Source organism: Anolis carolinensis, chromosome 2 (assembly GCF_035594765.1).
Source record: "Anolis carolinensis isolate JA03-04 chromosome 2, rAnoCar3.1.pri, whole genome shotgun sequence".
Classification (NCBI taxonomy): Eukaryota; Metazoa; Chordata; class Lepidosauria; order Squamata; family Dactyloidae; genus Anolis; species Anolis carolinensis.
The window spans coordinates 189476249-189493678 of record NC_085842.1 but is presented as its reverse complement, the minus strand read 5'-3'; the positions used below and the strand labels follow the sequence as shown (position 1 = coordinate 189493678).

At 42.5% G+C, this 17430-nt stretch overlaps 1 protein-coding gene across 1 annotated transcript in view; it reads left to right on the top strand.

Annotated features, from left to right (window-relative positions):
* The first annotated feature begins 1360 nt into the window (after nucleotides 1-1360).
* vangl1 (VANGL planar cell polarity protein 1) overlaps nucleotides 1361-17430 on the top strand; it is a 68051-nt gene continuing 51981 nt past the window's right edge. The window contains exons 1-4 of the mRNA XM_008103850.3: nucleotides 1361-1578; nucleotides 8477-8722; nucleotides 11269-11392; nucleotides 15525-16132. Coding sequence (XP_008102057.1) covers nucleotides 8652-8722; nucleotides 11269-11392; nucleotides 15525-16132 — 803 coding nt within the window. The 5' untranslated portion in view covers nucleotides 1361-1578; nucleotides 8477-8651. The remainder of the gene's footprint in view (nucleotides 1579-8476; nucleotides 8723-11268; nucleotides 11393-15524; nucleotides 16133-17430) is intronic.

Genomic DNA, 17430 nt, shown 5'->3' with positions numbered 1-17430 from the left:
AGAACAATACAATCTCTAAAATCAGAACACTAAATAAAGAACAACACTCTGAAAATAGGGGAATTCCACACAGAAAACAATCAGGGCCAGCTAACACCTCCCAACAAAGGATTCCCATCATCAAAGTCTGGCCAATCCTCTGTTTTCTCAGGGCCACAGACAGTAGAAGCATATAAAATATCGCAAACAACACCACTCTGAAAACAAGCGAATTCCAGACAGGAAACAATCAGGGCCAGCTAACACCTCCCAACAAACAAATCACTCAGGGAGGAAACAGCTAGGCTTTAAATCTGCAAGGCCATTACATCCTAATCATTTTTCCTAATTGCAGCATTCATACTTGCCTCCAACAGACAAAAAAAAAAAACAATCAGAAATATTGCATATTCACAACCTTTAGGAAATAATGTCCCCTGGTGGCACAGCATGTTAAAGCGCTGAGCTGCTGAACTTCTGGACCGAAAGGCCGCAGGTGTGAATTGGGGGAACTGACAGAGCCCCCACTGTTAGCCCCAGCTTCTGCCAACCCAGAAGTTCAAAAACATGTAAATATGAGTGCATCAATAGGTACTGCTCCGGTGGGAAGGTAACGCCGCTCCATGCAGTCATCCCACATGACCTTGGAGGAGTCTACGGACAACGACGGCTCTTCGGCTTAGAAATGGAGATGAGCACCAACCCCCAGAATCATACATGACTGGGCTTAATGTCAGAGGAAAACGTTTACCCTTTACCTTAACTACCACCAATTCCTCAATACTTTATTTCCCATACCACCATACTTCGCCACAGCAACGCGTGGCCGGGCACAGCTAGTGAGTTATATAGCTGTGTGCAAGGGCCTTGAGTTTACCCTGTCATATAATCCAGTTCAAATCTGATAATCTGTATTTTATAGGCAGTGGGGAATAGGCCTAACTCTGCCTGTCCCCGGGCTGAGTGGGTTGCTAGGAGACCAAGTGGGCGGAGCTTAGCCTTTTAACTGGCAGCAATTGGATGAAAACAATTATTCATCTCCTTCTAATTAGGACTTTATTTTTCTTTTCTTTTTGTTGTATGAACGTAGAGGCATGTATGAGGGGTTGTACTGCCAAGTTTAGTGTTTCTGGGATGTGTAGTTTTGTTGTTTTGTCCTAGGCCGAAATTTCATTACCCTTTTATATATATAGATAGATATGGCCGAAAAGGGGGGTCGCGAGTGAGAGAACGTTGTAAGGAAACAGCAGGAGAGACGTAGTTTCCCCCAAGGGTAGAGGCGTGGCCAAAATCCCGGGCAGCGTGTAAGCTCTAGGCTAGAGCCTGGGATCCCCGCATGGGAGTGGTGTGGTAAGCGGTGGGGGGGGGGGGGTGTGTCTGTTTCGCGTGGAAACAGCCCAACAGGCGGAAGGGCGCCGGTCCTGGCTCTTCCTGTTCCTCCCTGTTCATCGTTCCTCCCCCCCCCCCCTTTCCCAACCCAAGCCGCCTCCACGGAGCCTCTTCGGGGCAAGGGCGGTGCTTTCCTGGATACAGGAAGCGGAAAGCAGCCGCGGCAGATGGAGCGGAGGCAGAGGCGACGATGTCGGCGGGGAGCGCGAGGTCAGTGGCGCGAGGCGGCCCCCCCTCTCTTTCCCAGGGCTCCCAGGGCAACGGCTCTTCGACCCTCTCTCCTTCCCTCCCTCTTCCTTTGCCCTGTTGCTGCGCGCCCGTCTCGCCCTGCTCTGTCTTGCCTTGGGAAGGAGCCTCCATTCCTGCGTGGGCTCCCAGGCATTTGGGTAGAGGAGGGTTACTTGCTACCATCACCATCAACCCTCCCACCCCCCTTCAAGCCTTGGAGGCGAGGGTCTTTCCTGGAGGTCATGTTTCCGTGGCGTTTTCGTCATCCCCGTCTCTTTTGAGAACCCACGCGCATCCCTCCCCCCTCTAGAGTCCCCCTGGGGCTCTGGGTTGCCCACAAGTGGCCCAAGATGGTAAGCATTGTGCGTGAAACACCTGAAAGGGGAGTGAGGGAGGACTTTCGGTATCCCAGCTTCTGTTCAAGCTCCCAGACTGTTCCAAGGGAAGGGTGCTGCTCAATGGTGCGTGTTCATGATAAAATCATACAGGTGGGAGAGACCCTCCCAGCTCAACCCCCTGTTTGGATATCACCCAGCACGCCAATGCCTTAAATCAAGAAATAGTTTTCTAAGACCTGCAGAGAAACTCGTAGAAACTCCTAAGCAAGTGAGAGTCCAAAAGTGGCAGGCTAAAACCCGGAACTTCAATCAGTGGCTGACGCCGGGTGAGAGACTCCCTCCTGGGCACACAGAAGATTGGGCGACTTGGACGGCGCTGAACAGACTGCTCTGGGACCACAAGATGCAGAGCAAATCTTAGGAAATAGGACTACAGTAGAGTCTCACTTATCCAAGCAAAATGGGCTGGCAGAAGCTTGGATAAGTGAATATCTTGGATAATAAGGAGGGATTAAGGAAAAGCCTATTAAACATCAATTTATTTATTTATTTATTTATTTATTATTTAAACTTATATGCCGCCACTCCCCTAGGGCTTGGGGCGGCTTACAAGAAAGGCTAAAATCTAACAATTTAAAAACATCTTTAAAATATCTTTTAAAAAATCTTAAAAACACTCCCCCAGGGCTCGGAGTGGCTTACAAAAACAGCTAAAATTAGGTTATGATTTTACAAATTAAGTGCCAAAACATCATGTTATATAACAAATTTGACAGAAAAAGTAGTTCAATACGCAGTAATATTATGTTGTAATTACTGTATTTACGAATTTAGCACCAAAATATCATGATATATTGAAAACATTGACTACAAAAATGGCTTGGATAATCCAGAAGCTTGGATAAGCGAGGCTTGGATAAGTGAGACTCTACTGTACAAAGTGTAGTCCACGACATGCGAGTGTGGAGAAGAGCAAACCACAGACCACCTACTACAATACAGCCTGAGCCCTGCCACATGCACAATGGAGGACTTTCTTATAGCAACACCAGAGGCACTCCAAGTGGCCAGATTCTGGTCAAAGGACATTTAGTATAATACCTTTTAAAAAAAAAACAAACTTTGAGTTTTTAAATACAGTACAACTTGTACCCTCAGTTCGCTTCTGACATGATAAATAAATACCCAACCCCCTTTCTACCATACAGTCAAAGAACTCCTGAGAGACAGCCATGCAGCCTCAGCTTCAAAGTTTACTCCACCATACACGTTCTCCAAGATATGGATCGAAGATCCCTGGCACTCTGTGCCAACAGGGCTGCTTCGCTCATTCCCTCCCTCCCAGCTGGAACAACTTCTGAGGCAGAAGGGGGTGGGACTGGATGGGCCATGGGGGTCTCTTTCCACTCTTGTGATTCTATAATGCCGGGGGGGGGGGGGACATTGAGTAGCACCTATCCCTTGAAAACAGTTTGAGAGCTTGAGCAGAGAGTCTCTGAAGATGTGATCCTGAAAGTCCTACCACTCCCCTTCAGATGTTAGACCAAGGGTCCTTAAACATTCAACGCCGAGGGTCTGGTTCACAGTCCTTCAGACTGTTGGGGGTCAGGACTTCAGTTTGAAAAAAGCACTGACAGATTCCTATTCACACTGCATATATCTTAGTGCGAAAATATATGAAAGAATAATACAATATTTACAATAAAGAACACTTTTAATCAACATAAACCTACCAGTATTTCAATGGGAAGTATGGGCCTGCTTTTGACTGATGGGATAGTGAAGTTAATTAGGATTGTTGTTGTGCGTCTTCAAGTAGTTTTAGACTTAGGAGGACCCTCAGTCTAAAGTTTAGGGTGGGGGCTGGGTAAAGGACCTTGGAGACCCGCATCCAGCCCATAGGCTGAAATCTGGGGACCCGTTTCACACAGTGCCTAGCATCTTGGGACACTTCTGGGCACCGAAGTTCAAAATGAAGGGCCTTTGAGCAAGTGGCTTCCTCTTGTTTTCTAGATGTTTGGTCTTGAACCAACCCATGGCCATCATCACAATAGCAACAAGAAGGTGTCCAGTGCGGTGGCTGAAATCAGATCCCAAGCCTTCCCAGATGAGGGACGCATATTTGTACTCCAGTGATGTTTCTACCACCATTCAACAGGCAGGAAGGGATCTCAGTGACTCAGAAAAAGGGAATGGACTTTCCCCCCTTTCCCATTTTATTTATTTATTTACAGCATTTATATTCCGCCCTTTTCACCCCGAAGGGGACTCAGGGCGGATCACATTACACATATAAGCAAACATTCAATGCCTTTTAACATAGAACAAAGACAAGACAAACATAGGCTCCGAGCGGGCCTCGAACTCATGAGTGATTCATTGCAGTGATTCATTGCAGCTGCTCTCCAGCCTGCGCCACAGCCCGAGCCCATCCACTACGATGATGTACTTTTCTGTAACTTGTGTGTTCGCGCCACATCATGTACTTTCAGAATGAAGGTTAACTGCATGGAACTGTATATGGCAGTGTAGACTCAGATAATCCAGTTCAATGCAGTTAATCTGCAGTCTGAAACTGCATTATATGGTAATGTAGATCCAGGTGAGTGAGTGTGTTAGAGAGAAAAAGAGAGTGAGAGAATGAATGGTGGAAGAAGGCAGGCCAGAGTCCTTCCCTTCCCAGGCCATGCACTGGCTGCATTCACCATAGAATATAGAACTGGAAGAGACCGCAAGGATCATCCAGGCCAGCCCTCTTCAACCACTCCGACAGATGGCAATCCAAATTCTGCTAAAAAATACCTCAAGAGAAAGGGACTTACTTCATCATGCTCTGAAGCAGCATGTTCCACTGCTGAACTACTGTGGAAGGAGAGGGGCATACATGTATTAAGAGAGAATACGAGAGAAGGAGGCACAGATGGGAGGGAGATCCAAATATAAGCTTGAAAGGGGTAGCCATGGGGTCTATTACAGCATTCTGCTTACCCATCCTTTTAACCCCCCACCCCAAAGTAGAGTTTCAGCAACATAGAAAAGGTTCGATTCTCAGGCTGCTGTACTGAGCAATTCCATTCCTTTTCAAGAGGAGGCCACAGTTGTAGCATATCTAGCCATTACGCAACTAGAAAAATGTTAATAATTGTCGGTGATGAATATGAAATATACACAGCTTCGGTTAGAAGACTTGGCTCAAAAATTAATGCTGTTTTCTCTGCAGCTTACTATTAGGGAGGTTTTCGTAGGATTGCACTCAATCCCTGGTAGGCTAAAGTGAACCAAAACATTTTAGTTGCCTTAATAAGTATCAATAACACTTTCTAACAAGTTCAACACGAAACATTTAGGTAAGCTTCCAGGCAGCCCCTTCAAATTAGTTACAGCTAAACACAAGGGAGCCCTGGTGGCAAAGTGTGTTAAAGCACTGGGCTGCTGAACTTGCAGACCGAAAGGTCCCAGGTTCAAATCCCAGGAGCAGAGTGAGCACCCGCTGTTAGCTCCAGCTTCTGCCAACCTAGCAGTTCGAAAACATGCCAATGTGGGTAGATCAATAGGTACTGCTCCGGCGGGAAGGTAACGGCGCTCCATGCAGTCATGCTGGCCACATGACCTTGGAGGTGTCTACGGACAACGCTGGCTCTTTGGTTTAGAAATGGAGATGAGCACCAACCTCCAGTCAGACATGACTGGACTTAACATCAGGGGAAACCTTTACCTTTACCTAAACACAAAGAAATGGAAGCTTTTAAAAAGAAATCTGCCTTCATTGAATGATAACCATGATTAGATTAATAAATTTAAATTTGGCAGAGCCTTTAACCTCATGCACAAGTCCAGAAAACACTAAGTAATAAAGTTTGAAAAAAATTCTGTTCCTGGTTTGAAAGTGTTATTTCCTTTTTAATTGTGCAGTACTTACTTTGAAAGTAGTTGTTATATAAACAAAAACTTTGTTTTTTGTGACTGCCAAATTGGTTGAAACTCAATTATAGTCATTGAAAAACAATGTTTTTTTCTGTTTAATAAACATTTTCCATGTTTTTATGATAGAACCAATTAGGAAATGACATTTATAACCCAAGAACAAAAATCATGTTACATAGTGTAATCAAACTAGGATTGAAATTCCAACTGTAGGGGCTTTTTTGTTTTGTTTGTTGAATCTCAACCAGGAAACTGTGGCTGGATCTACACTGCCCTATAATCCAGTTTCAGAGTGTGGATTAACTGTATTGATCTGGATTATAGGACAGCGTAGACTGATATAATCTAGTTCAATGAAGTTAATCCACATTCTGAAACTGGAATATAGGGCAGTGTAGATCCAGCCTAAGTTGAGCAGGCCAGGAAATCAAATCAGCTTCAAACATTTAAGTCCAAAACTCTGGATGTTTCGCCTCAAATTTAGTCCCAAAGGTTAGTGTTCAAATAACTTCCCTAATTTGTGATCCTGGTTTGTTCATTAACTACAGGTAGACATGCCTCCCCAAGCTGCAGAATGTGGTTCATTTAAATCGGGAAGCTCATGTTTACAGTCACCTTTTGTGGCATGTGCTTCACTGTAGCTTGCCAAGGGATTTTGTAGCACCTTTGAGCCTAACTGAGCAAGAGGTTGGTAGCATAAACTTTCATAGATTATGAAATGCTAAGTGGCAATTTAACATCTCATCTAAAGAGTACGTGCTCTGGATGCAGTGTGTTCTTACTGTATTTTTTGCAGCTTGCTGAAAATTGGCAACCTCTCCCAGGCTAGATGTGTGCTAGGGGTGATGTTCTTTTTTCTGTAAGCTCTCTCTCTCCCCGCCCCCCCCCCCCCCCAACTTGGCTCTAGTCTCTCCTATTTTGCAGCCTGTCTCTTGGCTGCCCCCTCATTAACATTCCTTTGCATTCTTCTTTCTTTGCTTAGTTAGGGTTGGGCATTTGACCAGTCAGAAAAAACTTGGCTCCTTTGAGTAGTCAAATAATGACCAAATGCTTTAAAGTATTAACTTGAGCAACACACTTATTCACAGCTTCTGTGCTTATGTTAATTAGAAAGATGTTTGGTGTAACAGTGAAAAAATGGAAAAGCAATTGTCCCTTCCCGCCCAAAAAGCAGATTTACATTGACATATGAAAGATCTACTGTAAAGAAGCCTAGATACCTTAAAATAACCAGATACTGCATGATCTTGGAAATGAAGCTTTCAGCCCTGGCTAGTACAGTCAACGTTTGCTGGAGTTAGAGGGGTGAAACTTCCACCAAAATGGGAAAACTAAATAAAAACGCAAGTTTGTTTTTCCCCGAGAGAACACCCCTCTAGAAATCTCTAGGTTCCCTAGCACAATTCCATAGTGAAACGCCTGCCAGATGTTGACCACAGAATTACACTGGAGGATCTCAAGATTTTTAGAGAGATAGTAACCAAATCCTCAAATAATGAAATCTGCAAAAGTGAAACTTGAAAATGTGGGGAGCCAACAGTACTTGGATGGGAGAGTGCCAATGAATACCAGATTTCGTAGGCTCAACATCAGAGAAAGGAACTGTCAGAACCATATCTGAGGATTCCTGGATTGAGATTAAGAAAACTCAAGTGAAATTCATGTCAAATTGACAGGCAACTTGAAGACACAAACTCATGCAAATATATACACAGTGTTTAGGTAAATGTGGACATGGACCAAACAGTTCTCTTTAACTATTTTTCCTGTATTCAGTTTACAACTCCAGCATTTTTAAAAAAGAAAAAAATAGAAGTGTGGTAAAGCAGCAGCAGCCTTTTAAAAATCAGATAATGTAGAAGAAATTCCAGGCTAGTATCATGGGTGACCTGAAGGCCATCGCTCTCTTTGGAAATGAGTTCTGCAGTTGGTGGCCTAAAGACTCTTCTGAACTGTCAGGCCTGTTTGTGACTGGACCCAGGAAGTTATGTTTTATTCCCGATTGCAACCTGCTAGTCACCAATCCTTCTGTGGCAAATGGTTAACTCATCCTTTCTTTGTGCTGGTCTTAAAAGGCTTCTGAGCAATATATTCCTTTTGCCCACAACCTCTTTGCACACAACTTATTGCTGCTTCTTCTTTGTACTGTTTTGTAGACCTCTTTAAATTTTAAGCTTTACATCCAATTTTTTTACAGTTCATTTAAGCAGTAATGTATACAAAGATAACTTAATGCAGAATTTTAAAGGACACTAAATGGAAATACAAAAATGCATGAAAAATGCAGCCAACTATTGCATATAGCATGGCCAAATGGAACTTTGGGTGGAAAGTTTGGTTCCTCTAAGACTGTACTAATGCAGCTCCCAGGAGCCCTCACCAGCTTTGTCAGTTGTGAGGGATGATGGGGGCTGTAGTCGGCACTCTCTAGAGTGCTACACATAGTGTAGCCTATCAAGAAGTGATGGCACAACCTTTCCCAGCCAGGTGTTAAATGTCTCAGGAGCCCTGCTGTGAGCCTCGGGGCATCCTAGGTACAGAATGATCGGGAGAAGACAAGATTTTCTATGATGAATGCACCAATTCTTTGTGTAACTTTTTTCCTTTCCTTTTCTTAGGCTGATGTTGAAGATTGAAGGAGCCATAAACCAAAAAGTAACATTATTACTGACTTCAACCTGTGAATGATCAAGACTCTAATTATACCCACCCAAACTCTTCCTTGGGACTTGGTGGCCCTTCTGAGTGCAAGACGTGTTCCGCTCTCTGCTGTCCCAATACTTTCCTGTGGCCATGGATACGGAGTCAACCTACTCGGAATATTCCCACTATTCAAGTCACTCCAGAAAAGCTCAGAGACAAGGGTATGAGTATATTGCTCTTTTTTTAAAAAAAATAGTGTAACTAGGTACTTGTTTGTCATATTTTTACCATTTTGTGTACATGAAGTACACTGTCAAAATGATATTTGCATTTTTAAAGATGACATATTTCAATAGAATATGTCTTTCTTTAGAAAATGAATTTTAAAGACATTTTCCATTGCTTCCAGAAATATATAGGACTAATTCAGAACACATATATCTATTCCTTTATAAAATTTCCTATTCATTCCAGAATTCTGGAGCTACCTAAGTGTATTAGTAAGCCTTTTGGCACATACACAGTTTAAACTACTTTCTTAAGAACATAAGGAGAGCCATGTTGAGTCAGACCAAAGGCCTGTATAATTCAAGATTCTGTGCACAGTGTGCTTGCTCACATGTCTATGGGTCAATCATTGCTAATTCAGATGTCACCAGTGCCTTTGTAAAGCTATATGCTTTTTTTGGCCTGGGTATGTTTGATTTTACAGTTGCTTAAACTTAGTTTCATTTGTTATTTTACTGTTCATTCTCTCAGTTTGGAGACATCCTTTTGGAGCTCCCTGCAGTCCTTTTTCATTCCAATTATCTAGGCTTCCTGCTTTGGAGATCTTTCCCGGGGCAAGAAGTAACATGTCCATCCACCTTTTAGTCTCACCCTTCTAGAAGAAGCTCCCTAAATAAACATGTATGTGTCTTCAGGGCAACCACGCCAGAGCAAGCTTGGCACAATATTTTGTTTCTAGTCTGAACATGGTGTGTCATTATTTTGAGTGACGTCACTGTCAGCTTACAGAACTGCCTACATTGTTATCAAACTAAAAACTGCAAAAACTGCAAAATGTGGAAAGCTTTCTATGTACACTGAGGTTGGATGCATCTGTGATGTTGGTGTGGTTTGCTTTTACATAGTTCCTTTGCAGTTGAGAAAGATTACAGGTTTTCAATATTTGGAGCCAGCGATTCCCAAGAAATCTAGCAGAGTATGCCACTGAAAAGGCCGGATATAGTTTGAAAAATTACATCCTTGTGATCTTGGATACCATCCACCACTGTGTGCTCTTTCCAAGTTTTTGGAAAAAGAATGACATTATTATTCCAAAGTTACAATGAATTTGGGGTTATTCACAGACAATGTAGTATATCTCACAGCCCACATATCCAAGGGACCAGTATCCACAATAAATGAGGAAATACACTCTCATGATATCTCATTATTTAACATAATGCAGTTGTCTTGTTACATTGTCTATTCTCAGATTTATACTCCCCCACACCTACCCATAATTCTCAGTGTTATATAGAATAGGAGCCTCTGGTGGTGCAGCGGGTTAAACCACTGAGCTGCTGAACTTACTGATCAAAAGGTTGGCGGTTTGAATCCAAGAAGCGGGGTGAGCTCCTGCTGTTAGCCCCAGCTTCTTCCAACCTAGCAGTTTGAAAACATGCAAATGTGAGTAGATCAATAGGTACCGCTCTGGGGGGAAAGTAATGGCGCTTCTTGCAGTCATGCCAACCATACCTACTGTAGGTGTCTACGGACAGCGCTTTGGCTTAGAAATGGAGATGAGCAGCAATCCCCAAAGTCAGACTCAACTAGTCATAATGTCAGAGGAAAACCTTTACCTTTACCTATATAAAATACAGCTTTGTCAGTTCTATTACTTCTACTTAGTCTAATTTCACCCGTTACATATAATTGTTGTAATATATTTTCACATTGTTCACCCACAGTCGTTTATAGGTTAGCTTTTCCATTAGGAAATAAGGTAGAGAATTTGTCAGTGAGAAATTGGTTAAACAGGATATGGGCTATAGCTCTATCAGAGATGATCTCATTAAGACCCTTTCAGTATTTGCTTGGCTGTTATGTACACACCTGCAATTGGTATGGCCAGAATTCTGGAATCTTTCTTTTTCTTCAAAAGAAATAACTGTTTTTTGTTTTTTCAAAGAATTTGGTCTGGACCCTTGATCTTTGGGCTGCCCTGGCACATTCCAGGCCTGTGTTCTTAGCTATGCAACAGGGTTATCTCCTAGACATCACAAGGCTCCTTTTGCTGAGCACCCTCAGGAGAAAATGTTGCTAGAACACGGCCATACATCCTGGAAACCACACAACACTCCAGTGATTCCAGCTGTGAAAACTTTTGACAACTTTCAATCTGATTCCAAAATATTTAAAAAGTTTTTCTACTTAATGTAGTGGATGGAACCAGCAGATTACAGAGCTGTTGCCAGTGGGATCACAAGAGATTAAAGTAATATCATCCCATCTGCTATTCCTTACTGAGGGGCTTCACTAGAGCTGAGAGTCTGTGCCCTGCTGCACTTCTGTAGTAATCCCCTTAGACATCCGCTGGAGTAATTGGGTTGCTGTGTGGACTCTTGCTCATTTTCTTTCATCCCCATCCCATCCCACTTGAAATTGTTTTGCCTTGCCAAAAAAAAACTTGCAACACTGCTGCTACTTTGTAGGCAAACCTTAGCAGGAGACTCAAAGGGTCAGTTTGTGATACCACTTTCTTCCTCTTTTCACGGAAAAGGAGCCGGGATAGGCACAAATCGCCACGGAGTAAAGATGGCAGTCGCTCTGAGAAATCAGTTACCATTCAGGCGCCACCTATAGATGCATTGTTGGGGAACGATTCTCGTGCAGAAGAAGGTCAGGTAAGGAGTGAGAAAGGACAAATAACAGGGAAAGAGTTTTCCAGCAATTGTTGTAGTTCCTGCTGTATTGCTAGGTAAAAAGTATTTAGTCAGATACCAATTGTACAAGTTCTTCCACTTAAAAAGATGAGAGAGACCTGTAATTGACATCATAGGTAGACCTCAATTATGAGAGACAACATGAGAAAACGCATCCAGAAAATTACATTATCTGATTTTTCATGAATTTATTTGCAAATTATGGTGGAAAATAAGTATTTGGTCCATAACAAAAGTTCATTTCAGTACTTTGTTATATTTCCTTTATTGGCAATGACAGTGGTCAAACATTTTCTGTAAGTCCTCACAAGGTTGGCACACACTGTTGCTGGTATATTGGCCCATTCCTCCATGCATCACTCATCAAGAACAGTGATGTTTTGGGGCTGTAGCTGGGCAACACGGACTTTCAACTCCCTCCAAAGGTTTTCTATAGGGTTGAGATCTGGAGACTGGCTAGGCCACTCCAGGACCTTGAAATTCTTCTTATGAAGGCAGTCCTTCATTGCCCTGGCGGTGTGCTTGGGATCATTGTCATGCTGAAAGACCCAGCCATGTTTCATCTTCAGTGCGCTTGCTGATGGAAGGAGGTTTGCACTCAAAATCTCATGATACATGGCCCCATTCATTCTTTCATGTATACGGATCAGTCGCCCTGGTCCCTTTGCAGAGAAGCAGCCCCAAAGCATGATGTTGCCACCCCCATGCTTCACAGTAGGTATGGTGTTCTTTGGATGCAACTCGGCATTCTTTCTCCTCCAAACACGACAAGTTGTGTTTCTGCCAAACAGTTCAACTTTGGTTTCATCTGAAGATATGACATTCTCCCAATACTCTTCTGGATCATCTAAATGCTCTTTAGCAAACTTCAGTCGGCCCCGGACATGTACTGGCTGAAGCAGGGGGACACATCTGGGACTGCAGGATCTGAATCCCTGGTGACATAGCGTGTTCCTGATAGTACCCTTTGTTATGTTGGTCCCAGCTCTCTGCAGGTCACTCACTAGGTTCCCCTGTGTGGTTTTGGGATTTTTGTCCACCGTTCTTGTGATCATTTTGACCCCACAGTGTGAAATCTTGTGTGGAGCCCCAGATCGAGGGAGATTATCAGTGGTCTTGTATCTCTTCCATTTTCTAATTATTGCTCCCACAGTTTATTCCTTCACACCAAGCTGCTTGCCTATTGCAGATTCAGTCTTCCCAGTCTGGTGCAGGGCTACAATTTTGTTTCTGCTGTCCTTCAACAGCTCTTTGGTCTTCACCATAGTGGAGTTTGGAGTGTGACTGCTTGAGGTTGTGGAGAGGTGTCTTTTATACTGATAACAAGTTCAAATAGGTGCTATTACTACAGGTAATGAGTGGAGGACAGAGGAGCCTCTTGAAGAAGAAGTTACAGGTCTGTGAGACCCAAAAATCTTGCTTGTTTGTAGGTGACCAAATACTTATTTCCCACCATAATTTCAAATAAATTTGTGAAAAATCAGACAATGTGATTTTCTGGATGTGTTTTCTCATGTCTCTCATAGTTGAGGTCTACCTATGATGTCAATTATAGGCCTCTCTCATCTTTTTAAGTGGGAGAACTTGTACAGTTGGTATCTGACTAAATACTCCCCCCTCCCCCCGCACTGTATACCACCATCTCCTTTCACAAAGATGCTTTGCTTGATGCTTTTGCTGATGTTCTTCTAAACTGAGACTTGCTTTCTGGCCTTCAAGGCCAGCCTTGACTAACAACCCATCATATTCTATCATACCTCTAAGATGGAGCCCCCGGTGGCGCAGCAGATTAAACCCTTGTGCCAGCAGGATTGATGACTTGAAGGTTAGGTTGCTGACCTGAAGGTTGCCGGTTCGAATCCGGGGAGAGCATGCATGAGCTCCCTCTATCAGCTCCATGTGAGAACATGAAAAAAGCCTCCCACAAGGATGGTAAAAACATCAAAAAACATCCGGGCGTCCCCTAGGCAACGTCTTTGCAGACAGCCAATTCCCTCACACCAGAAGTGACTTGGAGTTTCTCAAGTCGCTCCCGACATGAAAAAAAAAAAGAAACCCTCTAAGATCACAGAAGTTGAATATTGGAATATTATTAAATTCTCTTCACCAGAGCTCCAGGATCCACTTGTAATCTGAGTTATTCTTGACACAAGATGCTATGCTATAAATGGCAAATATATGAAGAGTATCTTTCAATTTTCTTCTGGGTTGACTGGATGTTTGCTGCTTCCATAAAAGCTGAGATCTAACAGCACATTACAGAATAACTAATTCCCTTCATATCGTCAAAGTAGGAGCTTCAGGACCAATTCACACACAAGCACTGCATTTTTTGAATGATCTCATGATGAAATTTATCTACATGTTTTTGTGATTGGATCAAACAAAGTTTGATCAGTTTCTTTGCCAAACCAGGCACCACCACCTCCTGCTCCTGCTCCTCCTCCTCCTCCTCCTCCTCCTCCTCCTCCTCCTCCTCCTCCTCCTCCTCCCTGTGAGGACTCAAGGTGGCTAACACTCCACACTAGACAAGTTTAAAAGGTGCAATACAAAAGTTAAAAACAATTAAATAGTAACAGTGTGGTAAAAACAGAATTAAAATACAGAAAATAAACTAGTGTGGAGAGTTGAAGAACCAAACATGCTTTGGACATAAAAACCAATGTAATTTAAGTGATGGAGGTGGGCTTGGTTCTGAGAGGCTGTTTATGTTTCTCCCCTGCTTTTGACTCATTGCATTGCCTTGAGCAGATAGCTAGTTTGAGTGTTCAGTTTGTCACCTGTGAAATGGGAAGTGTGATGATTTGCCTTAAAGAGAAAAATTAGAACAAGTTAAAATGGTTATCTGCCCACTGCTATGAGTGGGTTGCAAAAAGTTCTGGTTGATTCGGTGCCATTTTTATGAATTAAAAATTGTGGCTTCAGGTAACAATGTGGACTGAGCTCTCTGGCAATTATGTGCCCTATTAGAAGTGTAATGGGGTTGAGATTGTACTACAGTAATCTCATATCTTTCCTGTTTTTTAAAATGTATGCGTAGATTCATCCGTAGTCAGCTGCAACACTTAAGAGTAGTAATATCTATGGTAAGATGGCCACTTTGCATGTTACAAAATAGTGAGTTATTTTCAGGAAATCACATCCTGCTCCATGTCATGATGGTTGTACAGTAGAGTCTTGCTTATCCAACCTTCGCTTATCCAATGTTCCAATGCAGTTTGCCTTTTTGTAGTCAATTTTTTGTAGTCAGTGTTATCAATACATTGCAATGTTTTTGGTGCTAAATTCATAAATACAGTAATTACTACATAACATTACCATGTATTGAACTGCTTTTCCTGTCGATTTGTTGTAAACCTGATGTTTTGGTGCTTAATTTGCAAAATCATAACTTAATTTGACATTTAATAGGCTTTTCCTTAATCTCTCCTTATTACCCAACATTTTCACTTATCCAATGTTCTGCCGGCCCGTTTATGTTGGATAAGTGAGACTCTACTGTATATGCTTTTTGTTTAAGCCTTGATTTTTTGTGCCCAAAAAGGCCTCCTTCTTTACCTCATCCATTCATTAAAACTCTCATCTTGGCCTGTTTACTGGTTCTACTTATCCTGAGAACCAGGAGCTCACCCTATTCAGATGTTCAGACAAGGCAAGGAGGAATAGGCTGATTCTATGCCCAGCAACTCTACTTCCGTGTTGTTCCTTACATTTTGGAGAGATGGTTCCTGAAGTGGGGATTCTTTTCTACTTATATGGGTTCTTGGTGTTTAAAAAACATGAATGCTCTCTGCTATAGCTGTGATCCCTGCAATTTGTGAAGGGTTGAACTAGTTTGTTTGCCCTTATAGTCTCCTCTCTTAAACTATTTAATGTGACGGGAATATCTAAGGATGAAGGGTGACAAACTGACAAAACTATTATTAAATCACAGTCTATTGTTAAAGGCTTTCGTAATTCCAGTACATAGATAAGAGTTTGTCCTTCTTATTTCATCCTGATATCATTGGTTTTCAACAACACAACAGGCATCTGAAGGTGGCCTGAATGTCAGGAGCTGGTATACAATTGAGTCACCTTTTTTCCTTTTCAGGATGACAACTGGGGTGAGACCACGACAGCCATCACAGGGACTTCAGAGCACAGTGTGTCCCAGGAGGACCTTGCCGGGCTCAGCAAAGACTTGGAGGACAGTGTTGGCTTGGACTACAAGCGTTACCTTGTCTTCACAGTGGCAGCCATCCTGGGCCTTCTGGTCTTCCTGACTCCCATTGCCTTTATTCTGCTCCCCCAGATCCTGTGGAGAAGTGAGTTGGAGCCATGTGGCACAGCTTGTGAAGGACTCTTCATCTCTGTTGCTTTCAAACTCCTGATACTCTTGATTGGCACCTGGGCTCTTTTCTTTCGCCAACCCAAAGCAGACCTCCCGAGAGTGTTTGTGTTCCGCATCCTCACTTTAGTCCTCATATTTCTGCTGATGTTTTCCTACTGGTTGTTTTATGGTGTTCGCATTTTGGAATCCAAGGACCTCAATTACCATGGAATTGTACAGTTTGCTGTGTCCCTGGTGGATGCTCTGCTTTTTGTCCACTATCTTGCCATCATAGTATTGGAACTGAGGCAGCTGCAGCCAATGTTCACGGTCAAGGTGCTTCGATCAACAGATGGAGAATCGCGCTATTATAGCTTGGGACACTTGAGGTAGGTCTGAGGTCTAACTTGTACAGGAATGTTTAGAAAGCAATTTCATCTTGATCTACTTCCTGTTCTTTTTAAAGGTTTTGTCTGAAAAGTATTTAAAGAATTAAAAAAAGAGAGGGGTGTGAAATTAAAAATCTAAAATATACATTTTAAAACAAAATCTTTGATATCACCAATGTCACATTAGTCAGTGGCTTTGCTGACTTTTGTCAGCTGATTACAGTTATGGAAAGGCAGTTTTAATTCCTAGTTTGAATCTTTAATCCACAAAAATAAGAATATTCATTGCAAAGTTGCTGTGTGGTCTATCAGAGATGGGCAATATATTTATTGTTTTTGTTTTTGTGATAGCTATATAACCTCAAGTCAACTCCACATTATGACAATGGTCTCTAAGGATTTTCTAGGCAAGATTTATTTAGAGGAGTTTTGCTATTGTGTTCCCTTCAGAGTATGACGTGTCCAGGGTTATCCAGAGGCTGAGCAGGTGACTTAGAGACTGGTACCACTGCACAGACTTCTATTTTGAATGGCACTGCCTTAAATATTACAGGTGTGCCACTTTGAAACCTTGAGTCAATGTAGTATAATGGTTTGAATGTTGGGTTATGACTCTGGAGACCAATATTCAAATCCTTGCTCAGTCATGAAAATGTATTGGGGGTGACTTTGGGCAAGTCACACTCCCAAATCTTGCAAACCTCCTTTGAAAAAACCTTGCAAAGAAAACCTTGTGATAGATGACAACTTCAAGACGGAGAAAACAACAACACTAAAGTATGTTTGAAGTGTCTTCATTTCTCATTCTGTCTGAAAAAAATTAACAAAAGACCTTTTTAAACTTTCTTTAGAAGGTGTTTTCATCTTGTATTGTCTCAAAAGCCAGAAAGCAATTTCAGCTGAAGCATCTCATCTTAACAAACGTGAAGGACCTGATCAATGCATTCGAAGTGGTCGGATCCTTAGCGGCAAGTGACCATGTGCTCCTCCACTTTGCCATACAAAGGAAGACTGAAACTAAGACAAGTCAAACATGCATTCTGGAATTTAGGAGAGCTGACTTCCGAAAAATGAAGGATATATTGAACGGCATTCCATGGATGCCAATACTGAAAGACAAGGAAGTTAAGGATGGATGGGAGTTTTTAAAAAGTGAAATACCCAAGGCACAAATGCAAACAGTGCCAACAAAGAACAAAAATAAGACAAATGCAAAGAAGCCAGAATGGATGTCCAAAGAACTTCTAACTGGGCTAAGACTCAAAAGAGACATGCACAAAAAGTGGAAGAGGGGAGAA